This window comes from Oryx dammah, unplaced genomic scaffold (genome assembly GCF_014754425.2).
Source record: "Oryx dammah isolate SB20612 unplaced genomic scaffold, SCBI_Odam_1.1 HiC_scaffold_16, whole genome shotgun sequence".
Lineage (NCBI taxonomy): Eukaryota > Metazoa > Chordata > Mammalia > Artiodactyla > Bovidae > Oryx > Oryx dammah.
The window spans coordinates 10,396,382-10,418,040 of record NW_024070200.1 but is presented as its reverse complement, the minus strand read 5'-3'; the positions used below and the strand labels follow the sequence as shown (position 1 = coordinate 10,418,040).

The 21,659-nt window shown below is 48.6% G+C and overlaps 1 protein-coding gene across 1 annotated transcript; it reads right to left on the bottom strand.

The window, feature by feature from the left end:
- Positions 1 to 11,003: 11,003 nt before the first annotated feature.
- On the bottom strand, positions 11,004 to 20,632 carry SERPINA3 (serpin family A member 3). Its single transcript, XM_040257200.1, has 5 exons — positions 20,548 to 20,632; positions 18,105 to 18,740; positions 15,848 to 16,118; positions 13,008 to 13,158; positions 11,004 to 11,422 (listed from the first exon to the last, which is right to left on the bottom strand). Exons 2-5 carry the CDS (start codon positions 18,736 to 18,738, stop codon positions 11,228 to 11,230), a joined length of 1,251 nt encoding a protein of 416 aa, XP_040113134.1. The 5' UTR covers positions 18,739 to 18,740; positions 20,548 to 20,632; the 3' UTR covers positions 11,004 to 11,227.
- Between the last annotated feature and the right edge of the window lie 1,027 nt (positions 20,633 to 21,659).

The following is a 21,659-nucleotide window of genomic DNA, read 5'->3' as shown; positions in this document are numbered from 1 at the left end:
GGGACTGATTTTCCTATCTGAACAACGTTCACATTGCATCATGTTGTTCAATCACTCAGTCACGTCAACTCTTTGTGACCCCATGGACTGCAACACGCCAGATTTCCCTGTCCTTCACTATCTCCCAGACTTTGCTCACATTCATGTCCATTGAGTGAGTGATATCATCCAGCCATCTCATCCTCTGTTGCTTGCTTCTCCTCCTGCCCTCACTCTTTCCCAGCATCAGGGCCTTTTCCAGTGAGCTGGATCTTCACATCAGGTGGTCAAAGTATTGGAGCTTCAGCTTCAGGATCAGTCCTTCCAATGAATATTCAGGACTGATTTCCTTTAGGATGGACTGGTCTGATCTCCTTGCAGTCCAAGGGACTCTCAAGAGTCTTCAATGTCCTGTCAACTCAGAAGTCTGTGGCTTTAGGACCCTGGCTGTCCAGGACACACTGCTCTGTGTGAATTCTCTGCGTCAGTCCCCACTGGCCCCAAGACCCCCCAGGAAACAGCTGTGTATCCTCTCTCTTGCATCCCCAGCAGGTAGCTCAAGTGCCAAGAGATGGTCGATTTTTGGTTGATGTTTGGTGTATGAGTGAATGAACAAATGAAGGAATGTTAAAATGTTAGAAATTGATAAATATTTTAACCAAGTTGAGATGTTCAAAAAGCAGATTACTAAGCAAATGGACGGATAGAGAGCTGTCTGTTCTCTGCCTGTGGTTGATAAGGAACAAACATTACAGATGAAGATTTCTTGGAGGCTGAATTTCATTTGATTCTTCCATTCATAGACCAGAGACCTCAAGTATAGAAAAATCCAGGACTGCCTATGATCATCTGGAAAACCAGAGCTTACACTCTAGAGAGGAAACCAAGCCAATGTATTATATCCTTTCTTTTTTTTTTTTTTCCCAAGTCCATTCAGAATTTTATTTTTTATTTTTTTAATGATTATGTTTTTACTTTACAATATTATATTGGTTTTGCCATACATCAACATGAATCTGCCACAGGTGTACATGTGTTCCCAATCCTGAACCCCCCTCCCACCTCCCTCCCCATACCATCCCTCTGGGTCATCCCAGTGCACCAGCCCCAAGCATCCTGTATCCTGCATCAAACCTAGACTGGCGATTATTATACATGTTTCAATGCCATTCTCCCAAATCATCCGACCCTCTCCCTCTCCCACAGAGTCCAAGAGACTGTTCGATACATCTGTGTCTCTTTTGCTGTCTCGCATACAGGGTTATCATTACCATCTTTCTAAATTCCATATATATGCGTTAGTATACTGTATTGGTGTTTTTCTTTCTGGCTTACTTCACTCTGTATAATTGGCTCCAGTTTCACCCACCTCATTAGAACTGATTCAAATGTATTCTTCTTAATGGCTGAGTAATACTCCATTGTGTATATGTACCACAGCTTTCTTATCCATTCATCTGCTGATGGACATCTAGGTTGTTTCCATGTCCTGGCTATTATAAACAGTGCTGCGATGAACATTGGGGTACACGTGTCTCTTTCAATTCTGGTTTCCTTGGTGTGTATGCTCAGCAGTGGAATTGCTGGGTCATAAGGTAGTTCTATTTCCAGTTTTTTAAGGAATCTCCACATTGTTCTCCATAGTAGCTGTACTAGTTTGCATTCCCACCAACAGTGTAAGAGGGTTCCCTTTTCTCCACACCCTCTCCAGCATTTATTGCTTGTAGACTTTTGGATCACAGCCATTCTGACTGGCGTAAAATGGTACCTCATTGTGGTTTTGATTTGCATTTCTCTGATAATGAGTGATGTTGAGCATCTTTTCATGTGTTTGTTAGCCATCTGTATGTCTTCTTTGGAGAAATGTCTATTTAGTTCTTTGGCCCATTTTTTGATTTGGTTGTTTACTTTTCTGGAATTGAGCTTCAGGGGTTGCTTATATATTTTTGAGATTAGTTGTTTGTCAGTTGTCTCATTTGCTATTATTTTCTCTCACTCTGAAGGCTGTCTTTTCACCTTGTTTATAGTTTCCTCTCTTGTGCAGAAGCTTTTAATTTTAATTAGGTCCCATTTGTTTATTTTTGCTTTTATTTCCAGTATTCTGGGATGTGGGTCATAGAGGATCCTGCTGTGAGGTATGTCAGAGAGTGTTTTGCCTATGTTCTCCTCTAAGAGTTTTATAGTTTCTGGTCTTATGTTTAGATCTTGAATCCATTTTGAGTTTATTTTTGTGTATGGTGTTAGAAAGTGATCTAGCTTCATTCTTTTACCAGTGGTTGACCACTTTTCCCAGCACCACTTTTTAAAGAGATTGTCTTTAATCCATTGTATATTCTTGCCTCCTTTGTCAAAGATAAGGTGTCCATAGGTGTGTAGATTTATCTCTGGGCTTTCTATTTTGTTCCATTGATCTATATTTCTGTCTTTGTGCCAGTACCATACTGTCTTGATGACTGTGGCTTTGTAGTAGAGCCTGAAGTCAGGCAGGTTGATTCCTCCAGTTCCATTCTTCTTTCTCAAGATTGCTTTGGCTATTCGAGGTTTTTTGTATTTCCATACAAATTGCGAAATTATTTGTTCTAGCTCTGTGAAAAATACTGCTGGTAGCTTGATAGGGATTGCATTGAATCTATAGATTGCTTTGGGTAGTATACTCATTTTCACTATATTGATTCTTCCAATCCATGAACATGGTATATTTCTCCATCTATTAGTGTTCTCTTTGATTTCTTTCGCCAGTGTTTTATAGTTTTCTATATATAGGTCTTTAGTTTCTTTAGGTAGATATATTCCTAAGTATTTTATTCTTTTCGTTGCAATGGTGAATGGAATTGTTTCCTTAATTTCTTTTTCTATTTTCTCATTATTAGTGTATAGGAATGCATGGGATTTCTGTGTTGATTTTATATCCTGCAATTTTACTATATTCGTTGATTAGCTCTGGTAATTTTCTGGTGGAGTCTTTAGGGTTTTCTATGTAGAGGATCATGTCATCTGCAAACAGTGAGAGTTTTACTTCTTCTTTTCCAATTTGGATTCCTTTTATTTCTTTTTCTGCTCTGATTGCTGTAGCCCAAACTTCCAGAACTATGTTGAATAGTAGCAGTGAAAGTGGGCACCCTTGTCTTGTTCCTGGCTTTAGAGGAAATGCTTTCAATCTTTTACCATTGAGGATAATGTTTGCTGTGGGTTTGTCATATATAGCTTTTATTATGTTGAGGTATGTTCCTTCTATTCCTGCTTTCTGGAGAGTTTTTATCATAAATGGATGTTGGATTTTGTCAAAGGCTTTCTCTGCATCTATTGAGATAATCATATGGCTTTTATTTTTCAATTTGTTAATGTGGTGTATTACATTGATTGATTTGTGGATATTGAAGAATCCTTGCATCCCTGGGATAAAGCCCACTTGGTCATGGTGTATGATCTTTTTAATGTGTTGTTGGATTCTGATTGCTAGAATTTTGTTAAGGATTTTTGCATCTATGTTCATCAGTGATATTGGCCTGTAGTTTTCTTTCTTTGTGGCATCTTTGTCAGGTTTTGGTATTAGGGTGATGGTGGCCTCATAGAATGAGTTTGGAAGTTTACCTTCCTCTGCAATTTTCTGGAAGAGTTTGAGTAGGATAGGTGTTAACTCTTCTCTAAATTTTTGGTAGAATTCAGCTGTGAAGCCATCTGGACCTGGGCTTTTTCTTGCTGGAAGATTTCTGATTACAGTTTCAATTTCTGTGCTTGTGATGGGTCTATTAAGATTTTCGGTTTCTTCCTGGTTCAGTTTTGATAAGTTGTACTTTTCTAAGAATTTGTCCATTTCTTCCACGTTGTCCATTTTATTGGCATATAATTGCTGATAGTAGTCTCTTATGATCCTTTGTATTTCTGTGTTGTCTGTTGTGATCTCTCCATTTTCATTTCTGATTTTATTGATTTGATTTTTCTCCCTTTGTTTCTTGATGAGTCTGGCTAATGGTTTGTCAATTTTATTTATCCTTTCAAAGAACCAGCTTTTGGCTTTGTTGATTTTTGCTATGGTCTTTTTTGTTTCTTTTGCATTTATTTCTGCCCTAATTTTTAAGATTTCTTTCCTTCTACTAACCCTGGGGTTCTCCATTTATTCCTTTTCTAGTTGCTTTAGGTGTAGAGTTAGGTTATTTATTTGACTTTTTTCTTATTTCTTGAGGTATGCCTGTATTGCTATGAACTTTCCCCTTAGCACTGCTTTTACAGTGTCCCACAGGTTTTGGCTTGTTGTGTTTTCATTTTCATTCATTTCTATGCATATTTTTATTTCTTTTTAGATTTCTTCTGTTATTTGTTGGTTATTCAGAAGCGTGTTGTTCAGCCTCCATATGTTGGAATTTTTAATAATTTTTCTCCTGTAAATGAGATCTAATCTTACTGCATTATGATCAGAAAAGATGCTTGGAATGATTTCAATTTTTTTGTAATTTACCAAGGCTAGATTTATGGTCCATAATGTGATCTATCCTGGAGAAGGTTCCGTGTGCACTTGAGAAAAAGGTGAAATTCATTGTTTGGGGGTGAAATGTCCTATAGATATCAATTAGGTCTAACTGGTCTATTGTATCATTTAAAGTTTGTGTTTCTTTGTTAATTTTCTGTTTAGTTGATCTATCCATAGGTGTGAGTGGGGTATTAAAGTCTCCCACTATTATTGTGTTACTGTTTATTTCCCCTTTCATACTTGTTAGCATTTGTCTTACATATGGCGGTGCTCCTATGTTGCGTGCATATATATTTATAATTGTTATACCTTCTGCTTGGATTGATCCTTTGATCATTATGTAGTGTCCTTCTTTGTCTCTTTTCACAGCCTTTGTTTTACAGTCTATTTTATCTGATATGAATATTGCTACTCCTGCTCTCTTTTGGTCTCTATTTGCATGGAATATCTTTTTCCAGCCCTTCACTTTCTGTCTGTATGTGTCCCTTGTTTTGAGGTGGGTCTCTTGTAGACAACATATATAAGGGTCTTGTTTTTGTATCCATTCAGCCAGTCTTTGTCTTTTGGTTGGGGCATTCAATCCATTTACGTTTAAGGTAATTATTGATAAGTATGATCCCGTCGCCATTTACTTTATTGTTTGGGGTTTGGGTTTATACACCCTGTTTGTGTTTCCTGTCTAGAGAGTATCCTTTAGCATTTGTTGGAGAGCTGGTTTGGTGGTGCTGAATTCTCTCAGCTTTTGCTTGTCTGGAAAGGTTTTGATTTCTCCTTCATATTTGAATGAGATCCTTGCTGGGTACAGTAATCTGGGCTATAGGTTATTTTCTTTCATCACTTTAAGTATGTCTTGCCATTCCCTCCTGGCCTGAAGAGTTTCTATTGAAAGATCAGCTGTTATCCTTATGGGAATCCCCTTGTGTGTTATTTGTTGTTTTTCCCTTGCTGCTTTTAATATTTGTTCTTTATGTTTGATCTTTGTTAATTTGATTAATATGTGTCTTGGGGTGTTTCGCATTGGGTTTATCCTGTTTGGGACTCTCTGGGTTTCTTGGAATTGGGTGATTATTTCCTTCCCCATTTTAGGGAAGTTTTCAACTATTATCTCCTCAAGTATTTTCTCATGGTCTTTCTTTTTGTCTTCTTCTTCTGGGACTACTATGATTCGAATGTTGGAGCATTTAATATGGAGTGTTTAATATTGTCTTTGAGATTTTCCTCATTTCTTTTAATTCATTTTTCTTTTTTCCTCTCTGATTCATTTATTTCTACTATTCTATCTTCTACTTCACTAATCCTATCTTCTGCCTCCAGCATTCTACTATTTGTTGCCTCTAGAGTTTTTTTATTTCATTTATTGCATTATTCATTATATATTGACTCTTTTTTATTTCTTCTAGGTCCTTGTTAAACCTTTCTTGCATCTTCTCAGTCCTTGTCTCCAGGCTATTTATCTGTGATTCCATTTTTATTTCAAGATTTTGGATCATTTTCACTATCATTATTCAGAATTCTTTATCAGGTAGATTCCCTATCTCTTCCTCTTTTGTTTGGTTTGGTGGGCATTTATCCTGTTCCTTTACCTGTTGGGTATTCCTGTGTCTCTTCACCTTGTTTATATTGCTCCATTTGGGGTGGCCTTTCTGTATTCTGGCAATTTGTGAAGTTCTCTTTATTGTGGCGTTTCCTCACTGGGGGTGGGGTTGTATCAGTGGCTTGTCAAGGTTTCTTGGTTAGGGAAGCTTGTGTCAGTGTTCTGGTGGGTGGAGCTGGATTTCTTCTCTCTGAAGTGCAATGAAGTGTCCAGTAATGAGTTATGAGATGTCAGTGGTTTTGGAGTAACTTTGGGCAGCCTGTATATTGAAGCTCAGGGCTGTGTTCCTGTGTTGCTGGAGAATTTGTGTGGTATGTCTTGCTCTGGAACTTGTTGGCCCTTGGGTGGTGCTTGGTTTCAGTGTAGGTATGGAGGCGTTTCATGAGCTCCTATTGAGGAGTTCTCTGATGTTCTCAGAATTTGGACTTAAGCCTCCTGCTTCTGGTTTTCAGTCTCATTTTTACAGTAGTCTCAAGACTTCTCCTTCTATATAGCACCATTGATAAAACATCTAGGTTAAAGATGAAAAGTTTCTCCACAGTGAGGGACACCCAGAGAGGTTCACAGAGTTACATGGAGAAGAGAAGAGGGAGGAGGGAGTTAGAGGTGACCCGAATGAGATGAGGTGGAATCCAAAGAGGAGAGAGCAAGCTAGCCAGTAATCACTTCCTTATGTGCGCTCCACAGTCTGGACTGCTCAGAGATGTTCATGGAGTTATATAGAGAAGAGTGGAGGGAGGAAGGAGACAGAGGTGGCCAGGAGGATGAAAGGGGAAAATGAAAAGGAGAGAGACAGATCCAGCCAGTAATCCATCCCCTAAGTGTTCTCCACCATCTGGAACACACAGAGATTCTCAGAGTTGGGTAGAGAAGAGAAGGGGGAGGGAGGAGACAGAGGCAACCTGGTGGAGAAAAAGGAGAGTCCAAAGGAGGAGAGAGCAATCAAGCCAGTAATCTCGCTCCCAAGTAAAAATGGGTATTGAAGATTGGGGTTTTTAAGGTACAAAATTGATAACAAATACCAAAAAGCAAAGATTAAAAATCTAGAGTAGAGGTTGGATTTTCAAAAATACAATATTAAAGAAAAGAAGAAGAAAAAAAGAACAAAGCCACAAAAATTATTTTATATATACATTTAAATATATATATATATATGAAGTTTGCTTTAAAAATAGGGTCGTTTTTAAGTAATAGTAGGTTATAAAAATGAAAATTAAAGGAGTAATAGAGGACTTAAAATTTAAAAAAGTTAAAAAAAGAATAAGAAAAAAAAGAATGATCATAAAAATAGTAAAGATATATCTAGGACTTTCTCTGGTGTTGTGGGCAGTGTGGGGTCAGTTCATTTTCAGATAGCTCCTTGGTTTGGCTTATATTTCTCAAGATCTATAGGCCCCTTCCTATGTAGTCGGTACTAACGACAGGGTTTTCATCTATTGCACCTGTCACTTCCAAGGCGGTTCCCTCTGTTTTAGCTTCTTCTGTTTGCTGGTCTCTTCAGTGTCTGATTTCCGCCCTGACACAAGGGGGGCAGCGGTGGACACTTTTTAGGCTCACTTGTTCAGTCACGCTGTGGGGAGGGAGGGACCCTGCAAACAAATAACACTGGCATGTGCTCGCAGTGTCTCAGCCACGCTGGGTGGGCCTGCCCCCGCTCACAGCGCACACTGCTCGGGCTCTAGGTTGCTCTGCCAGGAACCGTCTGAGGCCGGCCCTGGGCTGCATGCATCTCCCAGGTCTAAGCCACTCAGGCTCAGGCACTCAGGTAGTCCTCAGAGGCACAGACTCGGTTGGGCCTGCGTTTTGTGCCCTTCCCAGGTCCGAGTAGCTCAAGTGTTTGGCGAGCACGGTAACTGCGACTTATCACCTCTCCCATCCCTGCTGCTCAGTTTTCTGGGTGTACAACTGGTGCCCCTTCTCAGGTGGATGGTGACTGTCCAGAACCCCAAGAAGTCTTAGTTAGCAAAGAAGCCTGCTTGCAGTTTGGTAGATAATGTCTCTCTGGGGCTGTGATTGTCCCCTTCCAGCCCTTCCGGCTCTGGCTGCCTGTCACCGGAGGGGGATGGTCTGCAGCTGGCTAATTCTGTTCCATCTTTTGTTCTGTGCGCAGTCTTGGCGGTGTCTTATGTTAGAGGTTTTCTCGTGATAGCTATCCCACAGTCTGATTTCCTAGTCCAAGTTAGTTCACTCTGATTACACTCGGGGCATTCGCGCCGGATCCTTGCTCTAAGCACTGCAGCCTGTGCCTCCCTGCCCAGCCCCTACTTGCTAGTGGCAGATGCAGGCATCTGCGCTGCTTCTCCACTGGGGGAGTTCCCGTTGGGCTCCTAATCTGTGGGGTTTAATTATTTATTTATTGTTCCTCCCTGTTATGTTGCCCTCTGTGCTTCCAAGGCTCGCCACAGACTTGGCAGTGAGAGTGTTTCCTGGTGTTTGGAAACTTCTCTCTTTTTAAGACTCCCTTCTCAGGACAGAGTTCCATCCCTACCTCTTTTGTCTCTTTTTTTGTCTTTTATATTTTTTCCCACCTCTTTTCGAAGACAATGGGCTGCTTTTCTGGGTTCCTGATGTCCTCTGCTGGCATTCAGAAGTTGTTTTGTGGCATTTACTCAGTGTTTAATTGTTCTTTTGATGAATTTGTTGGGGAGAAAGTGGTCTCCCCATCCTATTCCTCCTCCATCTTAGGACCACCCCCCCTTATATCCTTTCAAATGCGCAAGGTAGAGAGTGGTGAGACTGAGGTGGTGAGGATAGAGGTGGGGCCTCTCTAAGGTGGTGACGTTAGAGCAGAATGAGTGTAGTGAGGGAGTGTGCCAGTGAAGGGGCCACAAAAAGCCCATTTAAGCAGCTAACAGCAAGTGCAAATGTCCTGCGGCAGGAAACAGCTTTCTAAAATCTAGAACAGCAGGAAAACCAGAGTTGTTGCAGCAGAGGGTGGGCAAGGATGGTCATAGGAGAGGTCAGAAAGTTGGCAAGAACAGATCATATGGGGCACTGAGGTTGTGGTTAGGAGGGTGGATATTTTTCTGTAAGAGCTGGGGGCCATCAGGCGTCTCCAGCAGGAAGTGAAAGAATCTGAGTTTCCCTTTAAAAGGGCAACAGTGGCTGACTCTGTGGATCCAAGGGTCAGCTCAGGCCCTTACTAACATAGATTCTGGGTCCCCCTGAGACCTGCCAGTTCAGAATCACCAGAGGAATAAAACCAGCTGCCTCCTGAGGGTCTGAGCCAGGTCTTGGACAGGCTCATGATCACTGTGATTTCCTACAACCCTGGGATGTGTTAAAGAACCCATCTGCCAATCAGGAGATGTTAGAGACACAGGTTCTATCCCTGGGTCAGGAAGATCCCCTGGAGAAAGGCATGGCAACCCACTCCAGTATTCTTGCCTGGAGGATCCCATGGAGGGAGAAGCCTCGTAGAGTTGGACATGACTGAAGTGACTTAGGACACATGCTCTGGGACGAGGGATTCTCACACAACCCCACAGAAAGGAGGGAGCGGCCCAGAGAGGTCAGGTGACCTGAGAAAGGTGGCGGGGCCCCAGTGCAGCAGTGGAGCCTGGAGCTGAGCCCAGGTCTCAAGGACCCCCCTGCACGGGAGGCTCTTTCCACACCTGCACCCCCTCGGGAGCTCCCTGCAACTTCAAGATCAGAGATGAGAAAAGGGGCTCAGATGGGCTAAGTCAGGCTCTGGGATAAGAGGATCTGAGGAGGGGTCAGCTGGAGGAGGGGCTCTGATGGTGTCTGATGAGTCTGATGCTCTGTGCGTGAGCCTAGGAGGCAGCAGGGGGGCGGGGGCAGGGAGGAGCGGCAGGGAAGAGGAGGATGGGGGCTTGGGTGCCACCTAGAGAGGGCAGAGGGGACACAGCTGGAGAGGACCCAGCTGGCTTGGGAGCTGTGACGTCTCTGGATTCCAGGGACCGGTGTTCAGGAAGCCAGTTCCCCACCCCGGGTTGGGGAAAGAGAACATCCGTGCGCGGGGAGGTCAGGGTGCTCCAGCAGGTGCACGAGGCACCTGGCCTTCTGTCAGACCAGCCGTCTGCACTGTGACCCTCTCATCTGGTCAGGGATCGCCTCCCCCCGCAAGACTCTGGGCTCAGTCCTGACCCCAGCACTACCAGCTGCTGGGCCTCGGGCAGCTCCCTCAGCTTCCTGAGCCTCTGTTTCCATCTCGGTGAGTGGGAACCTGTAAACGGCCCCGCCCCCCAGGTGGGACTGTGTGGTGCTGAAAGGGGGCGGGATCTTGAGGCCTCAGCACAGTGATTGGCGCAAAGCACATGCTCTGGGGCTCACTGATCACGGTGACTGCTGTCACGGTCACCAATGACAATTGGTGCCCCTGCTTCCATACCAAGGACCCCAGAGGACGGAGGCCCCTCAGGAATGGCTGCTGGCCACTGTGCCCGTGGCTGTGGCTCACGGTCTGACCCTGATTAACCAAGGCACATTGATCTCCACTCTAGTCACCAGGACCCCTAACCCCGGGCCAGCCCTGCCTCTGTCAGGGGAGGATGTGGAATGCATCAGGTGGTGGAGGAGCCGAGCTGGGAATCTGCAAGTGGCTGGTCTCCCAGGTTGGGGTGCTGGGGGGCAGAGGGGTGATCTGGAGGGAGAAAGGCCCAGCTCAGCTGCGGGATGGCAGGGTCCAGGGGCTGTGCTGGAAGACGTCAGGGCTGGAGCCCCTGCAGGTGAGCACAAGGACACATCCCAGGCCCTGGGGAGGAAGAAGTGAACCTTGACCTGGAACCAGAACCCCCGGAAGTGGGCAGCAGGGGCCCCTCCCTGTCCTGGGCCTGCGGTCCAGTGGGCTTGGTCACAGGCACAGAGCCTGCTCCTGGGCCTTCTGGTGAGACTAAAGGAGAGGGGCCCAGGGGTGGGGAGGTCTGGGTGCTTGACCTCGGGGCCCAGGCAGCAGCAGGGCATGGAGTCAGGTGGATCAGGGCAGAGACACACAGGAAGGAGTGCAGTCCAAGGAAGGTGCTTTATTGCTCTTGAAGGAGCCTCCTCGTGACCAGGACGCAGACTCCCTGTGCATGTGGGGCCCCCAGCATCGTCACTGTCACCTTCCCAGGGGCAGGCAGGTGGGGACAGGCAGGGTGGATCCTCAGTGCCCAGGGGCCAGGCTGCACCCAGGGACCTGGGCACCCTGCTCCTTACAGAGGGCACCCACAGCTCAGAGCGGAGCTCTAGGCTTGACTGGGGTTGGTGACTTTCCCCAAAAAGATGATGCTCTGGGTGTCTTTGAGAACTATGGCAATCAGGAAGGGCCTGTTGAAACGCACAATGGTTGTAAGTGAGGAAAGGGGGATAATTTGTACTCCTGTGGCAGCAGCTCCTTCTGTGCCCTCCTCGTCCACGTCCAGCACAGCGCTGTGGACCACCTGTGGGGACAGCAGAGTATTACCAATCGGAGATGGGGTGGGCGGGAGATGAGCAGCTGCCTGAGTGCCTCTAAGGGAACTGATATTCATCCACCTTCTGCCACTGGCCTGTCACTATAGTGTCTACCTTTTCAACTTTGTTTTTCCCAACAAATCTGTCAGCTGCTTCACATATACATGACCCATGGCTGTGCAAAGCGCAGTCAAATGGGCTGTAAGTCCTGGGCCCAGGGTCAGAGAAGCAAACAGCAGGGGCTCCCTGATCTGAATCCCCTCTGTCTGAGTCCAGAGACTCTGCTGTCCCCAGACACTCCCTAGTGCAGGGGGAGGGGCCAGATCGAGGCATATTTCTTGCAGGCAACTGTCCACAGTCCCTCCACGTCAAAGCAGCAGATGGGTGAGCACTGCTTTCTGCTTCTTTCCTGCCCCAGCTGACATGCCCCTCAGCCTCCTTGCCTAGGATTGGTTTCCCATCCCTGGACCACAAAGCCCCACAGCACGTGTGTCTGCTTTATCAGGTCCTCTGGCAGTGGAGACTGCAGGGCTGCCCAGCACCCGCCCTCTCATTCACTCTGACTTCTCTCCTTCTCAGGTTGCAGTATCAGGACCCCTGGTGTTCTTCTCTCCTGCTCTTAGTGTATATTGATCATGATGGCCCTGAGCCATTGTTAGTACCTATTACTTCTTACCTGCTCTGCTGAGCACTGTACAGGAGCCAAGAACTATCATATGTCTTTTAAAAATGACAAGATTCAGGAACTAAGGGCTTTAATAATTTATCCCATAGGCAGTAAAAGGTGCTGCAAGGGATGGGGGTTTACAGCTGATTCCACCTCAGGCACATTCCCAAGACCGATGTCTATCCCAAAATATATTACAAAGAAGGTAGAAGCAGCCCCCAAGATGGTTATAACCCAGCTCCCCTGGGCTTGAGGTTTGCAGGCAGGGTAACTGAGTAATGCCCAGCATATTAAAAAACAAAGACCCCATTTTACTGAGAAAGATCTGTGTAGCCAAAGCTATGGTTTTTCTAGTAGTCATGTACAAGTGTGAGAGTTGGACCATAAGGAAGGCTGAGCGCTGAAGAATTGATGCTTTTGAGCTGTGGTGTTGGAGAAGACTCTTGAGAGTCCCTTGGATTGTAAAGAGATCAAACTCATCAATCCTAAAGGTAATCAGTCCTGAATATTCATTGGAAGGACTGATGCTAAGCTGAAGCTCTTATATTTTGGCCACCTGATGGGAAGAACTGACTCATTGGAAAAGACCTTGATGCTGGGAAAGATTGAAGGCGGGAGGATAAGGGGACAACACAGGATAAGATGGTTGGATGACATCACTGACTCAATGGACATGAGTTTGAGTAAACTCTGGGAGCTGGTGATGGACAGGGAGGCCTGGCATGCTGCAGTCCATGGGGGTCTCAAAGAGCCGGACATGATTGAGCTACTAAACTGAACTGAACTGATCTGAGTAATGAGCAATGTAGTTGTTTTGCAAATTCAAGATCACCCAAAGGTCTGCCTGGCTGTCACCTTTCAAGCTCCCATGTGGAAGATGGAATGTCCAAAGTTTAAAAACTCACCTGGGAAACTTTTACGTTCCTGACACCTGTGATTCCTGACAGGTCAGCCTCAGAGGTGAAGACTTTCTGGATGCTCAGCTCAGAAAGGGTGTCTTCCAGATTATAGTCGCTGGAGATGGAAAACTTTGGCAGGTAGAGGGTATGTATCAATCTAGGAGGTGAGAAAATAAACTTGATGGCTTACTCAACTCGGTGCTCACCGTTCTCCTCCGCTCAGCTAGGTCTTCCTGGGTTTCATCTCCATCCACCCCATTCTCCCTGGAATAAGCACTCCTTTCCTCAGTTTCCAGATTCCTCGGGCTAACTCTTTAATTCCTTCATTATGCATTCTTCTCTGCAGCTGTCTCACCTTCAGGGCAGTGTGCCAAGGCAGGGGCTGTGGGCTTGCCCCCACCTGTCCCTGCTTCTCCCCTGCAAGCCTGCAGGGCTCAGGAATCACCCTTCTCCAACACGGATTCCACAGCTGCTGGGAGACCGTGCTAGGGGGAGGGGGAGGGGGATGGGGGAGCACCGGGAGGGATGTACCAGGGTCACCAAGAAGGCTTCTTGCAGGAGGTGGCATCCAGTTTGATTCCCTGGGGAGAGGAAGGAGTGGGCTGGGTGAAGAGGAGGCCACGAGGCAGGTGGAGGCACTTGCAGGAAAAAGGGGCTAATGCAAGGTGGTGAGGGGTTTGGCAGGGACAACAGTGGGACATGGAGGGCTAGGGGCTGCATTCAAGGGTTTGGGGGGCCTGAGTCACCCAATCCAGAGTCTCTGTCTTGCCTTCCCAGTGAGCTCCTTGCGGGCAGGCTGCTGCACCTGAGCAGAGCTGCCAGCAGGTTCTTGGAGTGAGAGATGCTGTCTCCCACCCCTAGGCTCCCCTCTCCCTCTCTCTGTCTGCACTTCCCTTAAGACTCTTACCATGGTGACTGGTCTGACAGATGCTAAATGCGAGGAGACTGAGGCTCCCCTTAAACTGTGGGTCCCTTGTAACAGGGAGGTAGTTATTCCTCCTCATTGACCTACCTTCTTTCTTCCTTACATTCATCCTTCCTCCCTCCCTTATACATGAGTCAATAAATTCCTACTGAGCATCCTTTATGGGCCAGGAATGTATAGATACATGTCCCCTCAGTGCTTGTAAATCAAGGTGTCTGATGAGTATTTGCTCCATTTACAGCTCTTCACTGGGCCCCTGCCCTGTGGTAGCTCTTGGGGTTGGAGGAGGAAGGGCTGGGAAGGGAGCACAGGCAGGGCGAGAGGGTCCCCTGTCCTGGGTCTGCTGGGATCTGCAGGGAGGTGGGGCTGGGAGTCAGGAGCCCCAAGGCCTCAGGTCCCCTGGACAGGAGTTGGGAAGGGCTGCAGCCTGTACTTCACATGCAGGCAGGTCTCCAGTCCCCTGTGCTTTCTGAAGTGCCTCCCACATGCATCCCCCCTGGGTCTGCAGATCCCACACTCAGAACAGAGGGTCAAGGACACCTCTCCCCTCGCAGCAGGGAGCTGAGCCCCAGAGAAGCACAGGGAGTGGCGGAGGGAGTGTGAGCCTGGGAGTGGGACTCTGGGTCTGGGGCACCCCCCCCCCACATGCTGCCCACACCCGCTCCCTTCACCCTCCCCTGCAGACCCTGGCCCAGCACTGCCTCTCCCCTTGTCCCCCTGAGATCCGTCTCCTGAATCCCACCTCCTGGCCAGTGTGTCTACCCTCAGTTTACCCAGAGCCCGACCCCTCCCCACACTTCCTGCTCCTCCTGGTCCAGCCCCCAGCGCCCTCCCCTGGTGACCCCCCTGGGCTCCTGGTGGCCTCCCTGCCTCCATGCATGTCCTCTGCCATCTGCTCTCCACTCGGCGCCCTGGGTGGTTCTTTTAAAGCATCACTCAGATCTTTCACTCTTTGACCCAAAAGACTTTGTGATGAGTTTCCATTTCCCTTAGACGGTGGGGGAGTCAAAGGGTCTGCAAGGCCTTGGGTGACCTTAGTCCTCCCTGAGGACCCTGACTTCGCCCAGCTTTCCCCCTCACTCCCTCTGCTCTCCTGCTCTGGCCTCACTAATCCTCAACCACACCAGGCTCGCTCCTGCCTCAGAGGCTTTGCACTGGCTGTTCCTTGGGCCAACAGTCTTTTCCCAACACACCTGCACGGCTCGGTCCCTCACTTCAAACACCACCTAAGGGCCCCCCTAGTTACAATCACAAAATACCTCTGGGTCCAATTTTCTTTCTTTCTTTCTTTTCTTTTTTTTTGCTTTACTATCCCTGTGTCCCCTTTCTAACCATTCAACACACCAAATTATTCATTACATTTATTTCTCATAAATCTATCTCAATCACAGAGTAAGCTTACGAGGGCAGAGAATTTACTGTTCTATCTGCTGACCTACCCTCAGAGCATAATTAGTCCCTGGCACACATTAGCTTCTCAATCAACCTGTGAAAGCAGTGCTGAATGGTTGGCTAAATAAATGAATGAACGTAACGTGCAGCCCGAGCAAAGCTGATTCTCAGTGTCTAGCTCACCTGAGCCCTCAGCTGATACAATTCCATCTGCTCCCCACCCGAGAGGCGGGGACATGAGACAACACCACACGTGCTGGGGGCTTTGTTGAGGAGCCTCACAATACAGCACGTGTTAGCATGAGAGGAACGCCCTGTCCCCTCTGATGCCATCATCTTCCAGAAGGAAAGAATCAGGCTCGGAGCCACACAGGCAGCAAAGGACAAGGATATCTCAGTACAGGCTCTCCCACCTCTGCCCCCAGTCCCACACATTCCTGAGGCCCTGTTGCTGGGGGTCAGGAGTCAGGAAGAGGGGGAAGGGCCGAGAAGGCAGCTGAACCCACAATTCTAGGCCCTGGGGAGTCACCTGGGCTTCAGGGAGTTTCGCCACCTCGTCAGCGTCTCTGGGATCAGCTTGGCTTCCAGGTCCTGCATTTTGCCCTCGTCGGGGAGGATGAAGAGGGCGCTGTCGTTGCTGGTGTAAGTGAGCTCCACCAGCGTGCAGCCCAGCTCCTCGTCCCAGAAGTAAGGGGTCACCAGGCCAATGTTCATCATGGGCACCCGCACCGTCTCGTTCTCGCTCACGTGGAACTCTGCCTGCTCAGTGCGCTTGGGGTCAAAGGGGATCTCCCACCTGGCTGGAGGCGGGCGGACAGGTGAGGAGTCTGTGAGTGCAAGTCTCTCCCTCCTCGGCCCTGCCTGCGCCAGCAGCGCCCCACACCACGTGCCTCTGGGGTGGGCCTGCCAGCTGTGCACATACACTTGGGCAGATAGGTAAGCCCTCGGGGACGGGGGTGAACCTTGCAGGTCAGGATTGAGAAGGGGGGCATGAAACAAAGCTGGTTATTTGTGAAACATGCCAAGTCAACAGGAAATGTGGAGGGCAAGGGAGAGATGGGGATAAGGCTGAGCCTGGGGAGATATGGGACCTCCTGGTCCTTCAAGGTAACAAGTGACCAGAGGTTAATTGTTGGCTTTGTAGGGAGGATACACGTCCCCACGGCCTGTGAGCCCAACTGGAGCAGAAGCCACATGGGGACCCGGAGGGCAGGGCAGGGTCAACAGATGTCTCCACGCAGGAGAATGAGTCTCTTGCTGAGGCAGGGACTTCTGTGGGAGATTAGGGCTCTGGGACTTCATGGAGCGTGTATCCATCCCCACCTCCTTCTTTGATTCCATCCCTGCCTGTGTCCCCATGGGGAGAGGCAGGAGCAGACAGAGAGGGGCTGGCCGGGTGCCCCCAGGGAGGAGATTTTAGAGGAGAAATTCTCAAGATGGAGTGGGTTTTTGGGAGAAGAAAGCATGAGAGATACAGGTAACAAACATGGTAGGTTATGCCTGGATTCCTTTTCCAAGGAAATGCCACCCCGTGCCTTGATTTACAGATGAAAACACAGATGAAGGAAGGGTATCCCTGGACTTATCCCGGAGCCCCTAACTCAGGGCTAACTTGTCCCCCACAGCTAGGGTCTCTTAGACACCTGACCATTTCATGATTCAATGATAATTTTTTGTGCCTTATCTATTTTGAGTCCCTTTTGCATTGTTGGCTCTCTGGGTGAAATCTTTCTGCCTTCACTCTGCCTCTTATGAGTCTCCTGGCTGAGGTTTGTCATAGCAACTTGCTATCAATGGGACTGGGCACAGGACCAGCTAGAAGCTGGAAAGATACTGTGCCCCGGAGGGAGTTTCAAGAGGGAGGGAACATGTGTATACCTATGGCTGATTCATATTGATGTTTGGCAGAAACCAACCCAATTCTGTAAAGCAATTATCCTTCAATTAAAACATAGATGAACTAAAAAAAAAATATTGTGGCCCAGATATTGTCCAACCCCAAGACTTTCCCCAGATATGGTCTTGCCTCCGGATAGCAGAAGCGCACCGCTGAAGAATCTTGAGATGGCCAGGCTGCTCAGAGGCTGTCACACTGTGAAGATGGCCGCCAGCCCCACCTCAACCCCCAGAGACCAGGTCTGTTTAGAGGGAGCCCACGTCTGACACAGCCTGCAGTGTGCAGAGCCAAGGCCTTCCTGAGTCGTCCTAAAGTGTCTCATCAGGGAGGAAGCTGGAGTCCCCATCCCCCACAGGATAGATCTGAAAGGAAAGCTCTCCTTCTTTAGACAGGCAGGCAAGTTTAACTCAGAATAAAGTCTCCCTCTGGGACTTCCCTGGTGGTCCAGTGGATAAAAATCCATCTTGCAGTGCAGAGGACACGGGCTCAACCTCTGGTCAGGAAATAAGATAACAGACACCTCCAGCCAAAGCCAGCCTGCCACAACTACTGAACCTGCCTGCCACAACTGTAGAATCTGCCTGCTACCACGAAAGACCCCACGTTCTTTGACTAAGAACTAAGGCAGTCAAACAAACAAACAAAAAAAAGCATCCCTCTGCCTCACATAAGGGAATCACTGCCCTACAATGAGAAAAGCAATTTGGAAAAAGCTAAAATAGACAAAGACTATGGTCAGAGTGGGTCTTGGTGTTTAAGCCCCTCAAACCATGAGGAGACTTCTCTATAGTGGTTTGCTGGCAACATAGTTGGCTGAGCAGGGATAGAAATGATTCTGAAGCCTGAGAACTATATGTGCATCTTCCCCAACCCCAATCTAGGTACTCACCTTTAAAGTAGATGTAATTCACCAGGATGAGCTTTGTGAAGGGGTCAATGTTCTTGAACAAGTCTTCAATTTTCCCCTGGGTTTTGTTCTTCACATAGTCGTTGATGAGCTCCACGGCAGCATTGGAATCCTTGAACTCAGTGGGGAAGGCCTCAGAGGAGTACAGCACCCGGGCGTCTTCTATGAACTTGTCCAGCAGCTTCAGCTCCTCCTGCACGAACATGGCGTTGCCCACACTCAGCTGCAGCTCATTGCTGGGTCGATTGAGTGTCTGCAGGAGGTGCTGGAAGCCCTGGTGGATTTCTGTCTCAGGGGTCTCTGTGAGGTTGAACTTGAGACCTTCCAGGATCTCCGTCAGGGTGGAGCCACGGGCCCCCAGGGACAGGAAGGCCAAGGCTATGGAGACACTCAGAGGGGAGAAGATGACGTTCTTATTGGGGTTCTTCAAAGCCAACTGCTTGTAGAGGCTGAAGGCGAAGTCGGTGTTGCTGGAGGCTAATGTGTGGTCATCCACACGTGCCCTTCTGTCTTGGTCCTTCACCACCACATTCTCTGGGAGGCAGTGGACACTGGAGCAGAGCCCAGCCAGCAGGAGCCCCAGAACCAGGAGTGGGGACACTCTCTCTGCCCTCATGTCTGAAAAGCAAAGCTCCTTTCAGTCTCCGCATGTCAGATGACGTCCCAACCCCCACGCTCTGTCCCCCGTGGTCTCTGTTCTCTCGGCCCTGCTGCTCTGGGACATCCCAGGGGTAGGCACCCTCCTGGGCTCCCAACACACATGAGGAGGATCTGGGCTCCTTCTCACCCTTTGATCAAGTGCTGTGACCGTTAGCAATTTCCCCAGTGGAGAGACTGGGCACAGAGAGGGGAAGGGGCTTTTCCAGGGTCACACAGCAGGCAGTGGAGGAGTGGGGGTGAGGAGCCTGGGGTGCCTGGCTCCAGGGTGGGGAAGCTGGTGATGGGTTTGAGGTGCTGTCCAGTGAGAACCCATCTCCCTCTTCTCGGGAGCTGATACTGTCAGAGGACCTAGGAAGCAAGGCTCCTTTCCCACTGTGCCCCCTCTCTGTCCCCCCAGGAAGGAGCCCTGCACTGATCAGAGGACACAGCACCTCTCCCCGCCTCTGAGGACAAGGGTGTGACCTCAGGGAGGCTCTCCCGTCGAGGTGCCTGGTCACAGTGAGGGTTCAGGAGAGAGGCCACCACAGGCAGCAGGAGCTGTGCTGGAGCCTGGCTGCCCTGAGGAGGGCTGGTGTAAAGAACAAGGAGGGCAGAGCGTTCTGCTCAGCCCCTACCACGTGGACACATGGAGCGTGTTTCCAACAAGAACCGGGAAAGGCTTCCTAGTGGGGAGAAGCAGGGTGAGCAGAGTCTCAGGGACCTGGTTGAGGATTTTGTTTGGACCACTTGTGAGTGCCATGCAGTAACAAGCGTGACTGAACCTCTCTGATCCTCAGTTCCCACCTCCGTCCAACACGTGGAACGGCTCAGGTGATATACAGGATGAAAGTGCTGGGCTCCTAAGAGGAGTTCCAGACCTGTCACCCCCTCCACTAGCGACACTTTCTGGGACTCTACAAGCCAGACTGTGATCCCTGGGGATGGAGGACACAGCTACTGCCGGGGAAACCTCCAGGAGCGACTGAGGTCAAACTGGTGACCTCAGCAAAGAGGTCTGTTTCCCTTCAATCTCTGCCCCTCATCTCAGGGTTTACAGGAGAGAACACTGCTGGGGTGGTGAGGGGGAAGTGGGGAGATTGAGGAGGGGAGGAGCCTGAGCTGAGTCTCAGCCAGAGCCCAGGGCAAAGGCCTTCGGACAAGCCTGAGGACAGGGGCGATCAACTGCCCCAACAATTTAGTTTGCTCAGGGCTAATGCAATGGTTTCTTTCAAAAAGAGTTAAATATTTTCTTCCGAAATTATCCTGAAGGAATGGTGTTTTTTTATTTAGCCAGGTTAGGGCTCTATTTCTAAGCAGACTCCCCTCCCTTCTGCTTGGCCAGGGGCCCTAGAGGGACAGTGGAGCCTAGAAAACCTCCCTGAAGACCCCTCTGCCCAGAGGGACCTGGGGCACTAATTCCATCCCCAGGGCTCTCTGAGAGCAGCGCCCTGTGCCAGGCAAGGAGATGCACCTCAGGCCCTCGGGGGAGCTCTGACCTGACGCTGGATGCACAGCTGGATGGGGCACAGCTGGCTCGAATCTCAACCCCAAAGACTCAAAAGCAGAAATGCCCCCTGAAGCCCTGGTGGCACGTCCCTCCCTTTGCAGGATGAACACTGAGACCCAGAGAGAGGACTGGTCTTCAGAGGACTCAGAACCCTCCCAGCATCAGACACACGTCCTCCCGCCTCCCTCCTGCCTCAGGCCCTACCGACCCCTGATCGAGGCCAGAACCACCCTGGGGAAGGGGTCCCTTGGCTCCCAGTGTGGGAACATCACGGATTACCTGCCTGCGAGAGCGGGATGTGGGCAGTGGGTCCAGAGCCGCCGCCTGCCCGGATGCTGGAGTTTCCCGGGTGCTGCTGCCTATTTATCCTGCAAAGCCTCCTCCCAGGCTTGTGAAATGTAGGCGGGGACAGCACAGTGTTCTGTCCTCTGACTGGAAATTCACAGCCCACCCTTTCCAGTAACAGGGTTTATTAGATCTATTTGAACAACCTAGTTATGGAAACCACTCACTTTTTGTCCCTCCCCACCAGAAAACCTAAACTAAAAATAAACAGAAATTTCCCTTGAGAGTGACTTCTCCCATTTAAGAAAATTCATTGAGGGGGTCTGTGAAAGCTCAGAATATATAAAAAGGGATGTTGAAAAATATCTCTGACTTTTAAAAAATATATATCTATTGACTCTTCTTAGTCCCCCACCCCGCCGTTTGTCATATCCTCATTAAAGACCATGTAAAAACCCAGAAAATGGAAAGAATATTTGAAAATATTCCCCAGAGCTGTGTCACTCCGGGACACCTCTGGCTAACACTGCGTTTCTTCTACAAATCACTTGGATATGTGATCGGGATCCCCAAACACAAACTCAGACACAATTGAAATGCAGGACCCTTTATGGGAATATAGCTCGATTTGCACGTTGAGACACGCTCCCATTCCCAGACAGGGCTGTTCTGCCCGAGGGTCCCCTTAGAGTGTCAAAAGCACAAGTGTCTGGGACCTCTGATATCTGGTACCATCTGTCTTTGGGGGCCTGCCGTGCTTTGGTCCAGTTGCCCTTCATTATTGGTTCACTTTAAGAGCTGGTTGTCCTTCATCCTTGCCCTTGGGGTCTCCTAGGACACTCTCTGAGCTAATCTCAGGCCTTTCTTATGCTCACGGGGGAAAACCTGCCCCTTTATCTCTTACACCCATAACCATCCATCCATGACAGACCACAACACACCTCTGTTACCCCTAGGGACTCCACCGAACTCCGTTTGGGGATCACTGTGTTAGTGATGAGAATGTGGCTTTGGCAGAAGATAAACCTGAATCCTGAAAGTCTACTCACCAGCTGTGTGACCTCAAAACCTTTATGGAAATGCTTCCACTTTCATGTTCTCATCTC

Bases quoted from the DNA above. Each gene is read 5' to 3' on its own strand.
- SERPINA3 (XM_040257200.1), bottom strand. From the start codon at position 18,738: ATGAGGGCAGAGAGAGTGTCCCCACTCCTGGTTCTGGGGCTCCTGCTG. The intron at 16,119-18,104 runs GTGAGTACCTAG...GCCCGCCTCCAG, and splicing joins GAATTACATCTACTTTAAAG to CCAGGTGGGAGATCCCCTTT. The intron at 11,423-13,007 runs GTGAGTTTTTAA...CTGTCCCCACAG, and splicing joins GGAACGTAAAAGTTTCCCAG to GTGGTCCACAGCGCTGTGCT.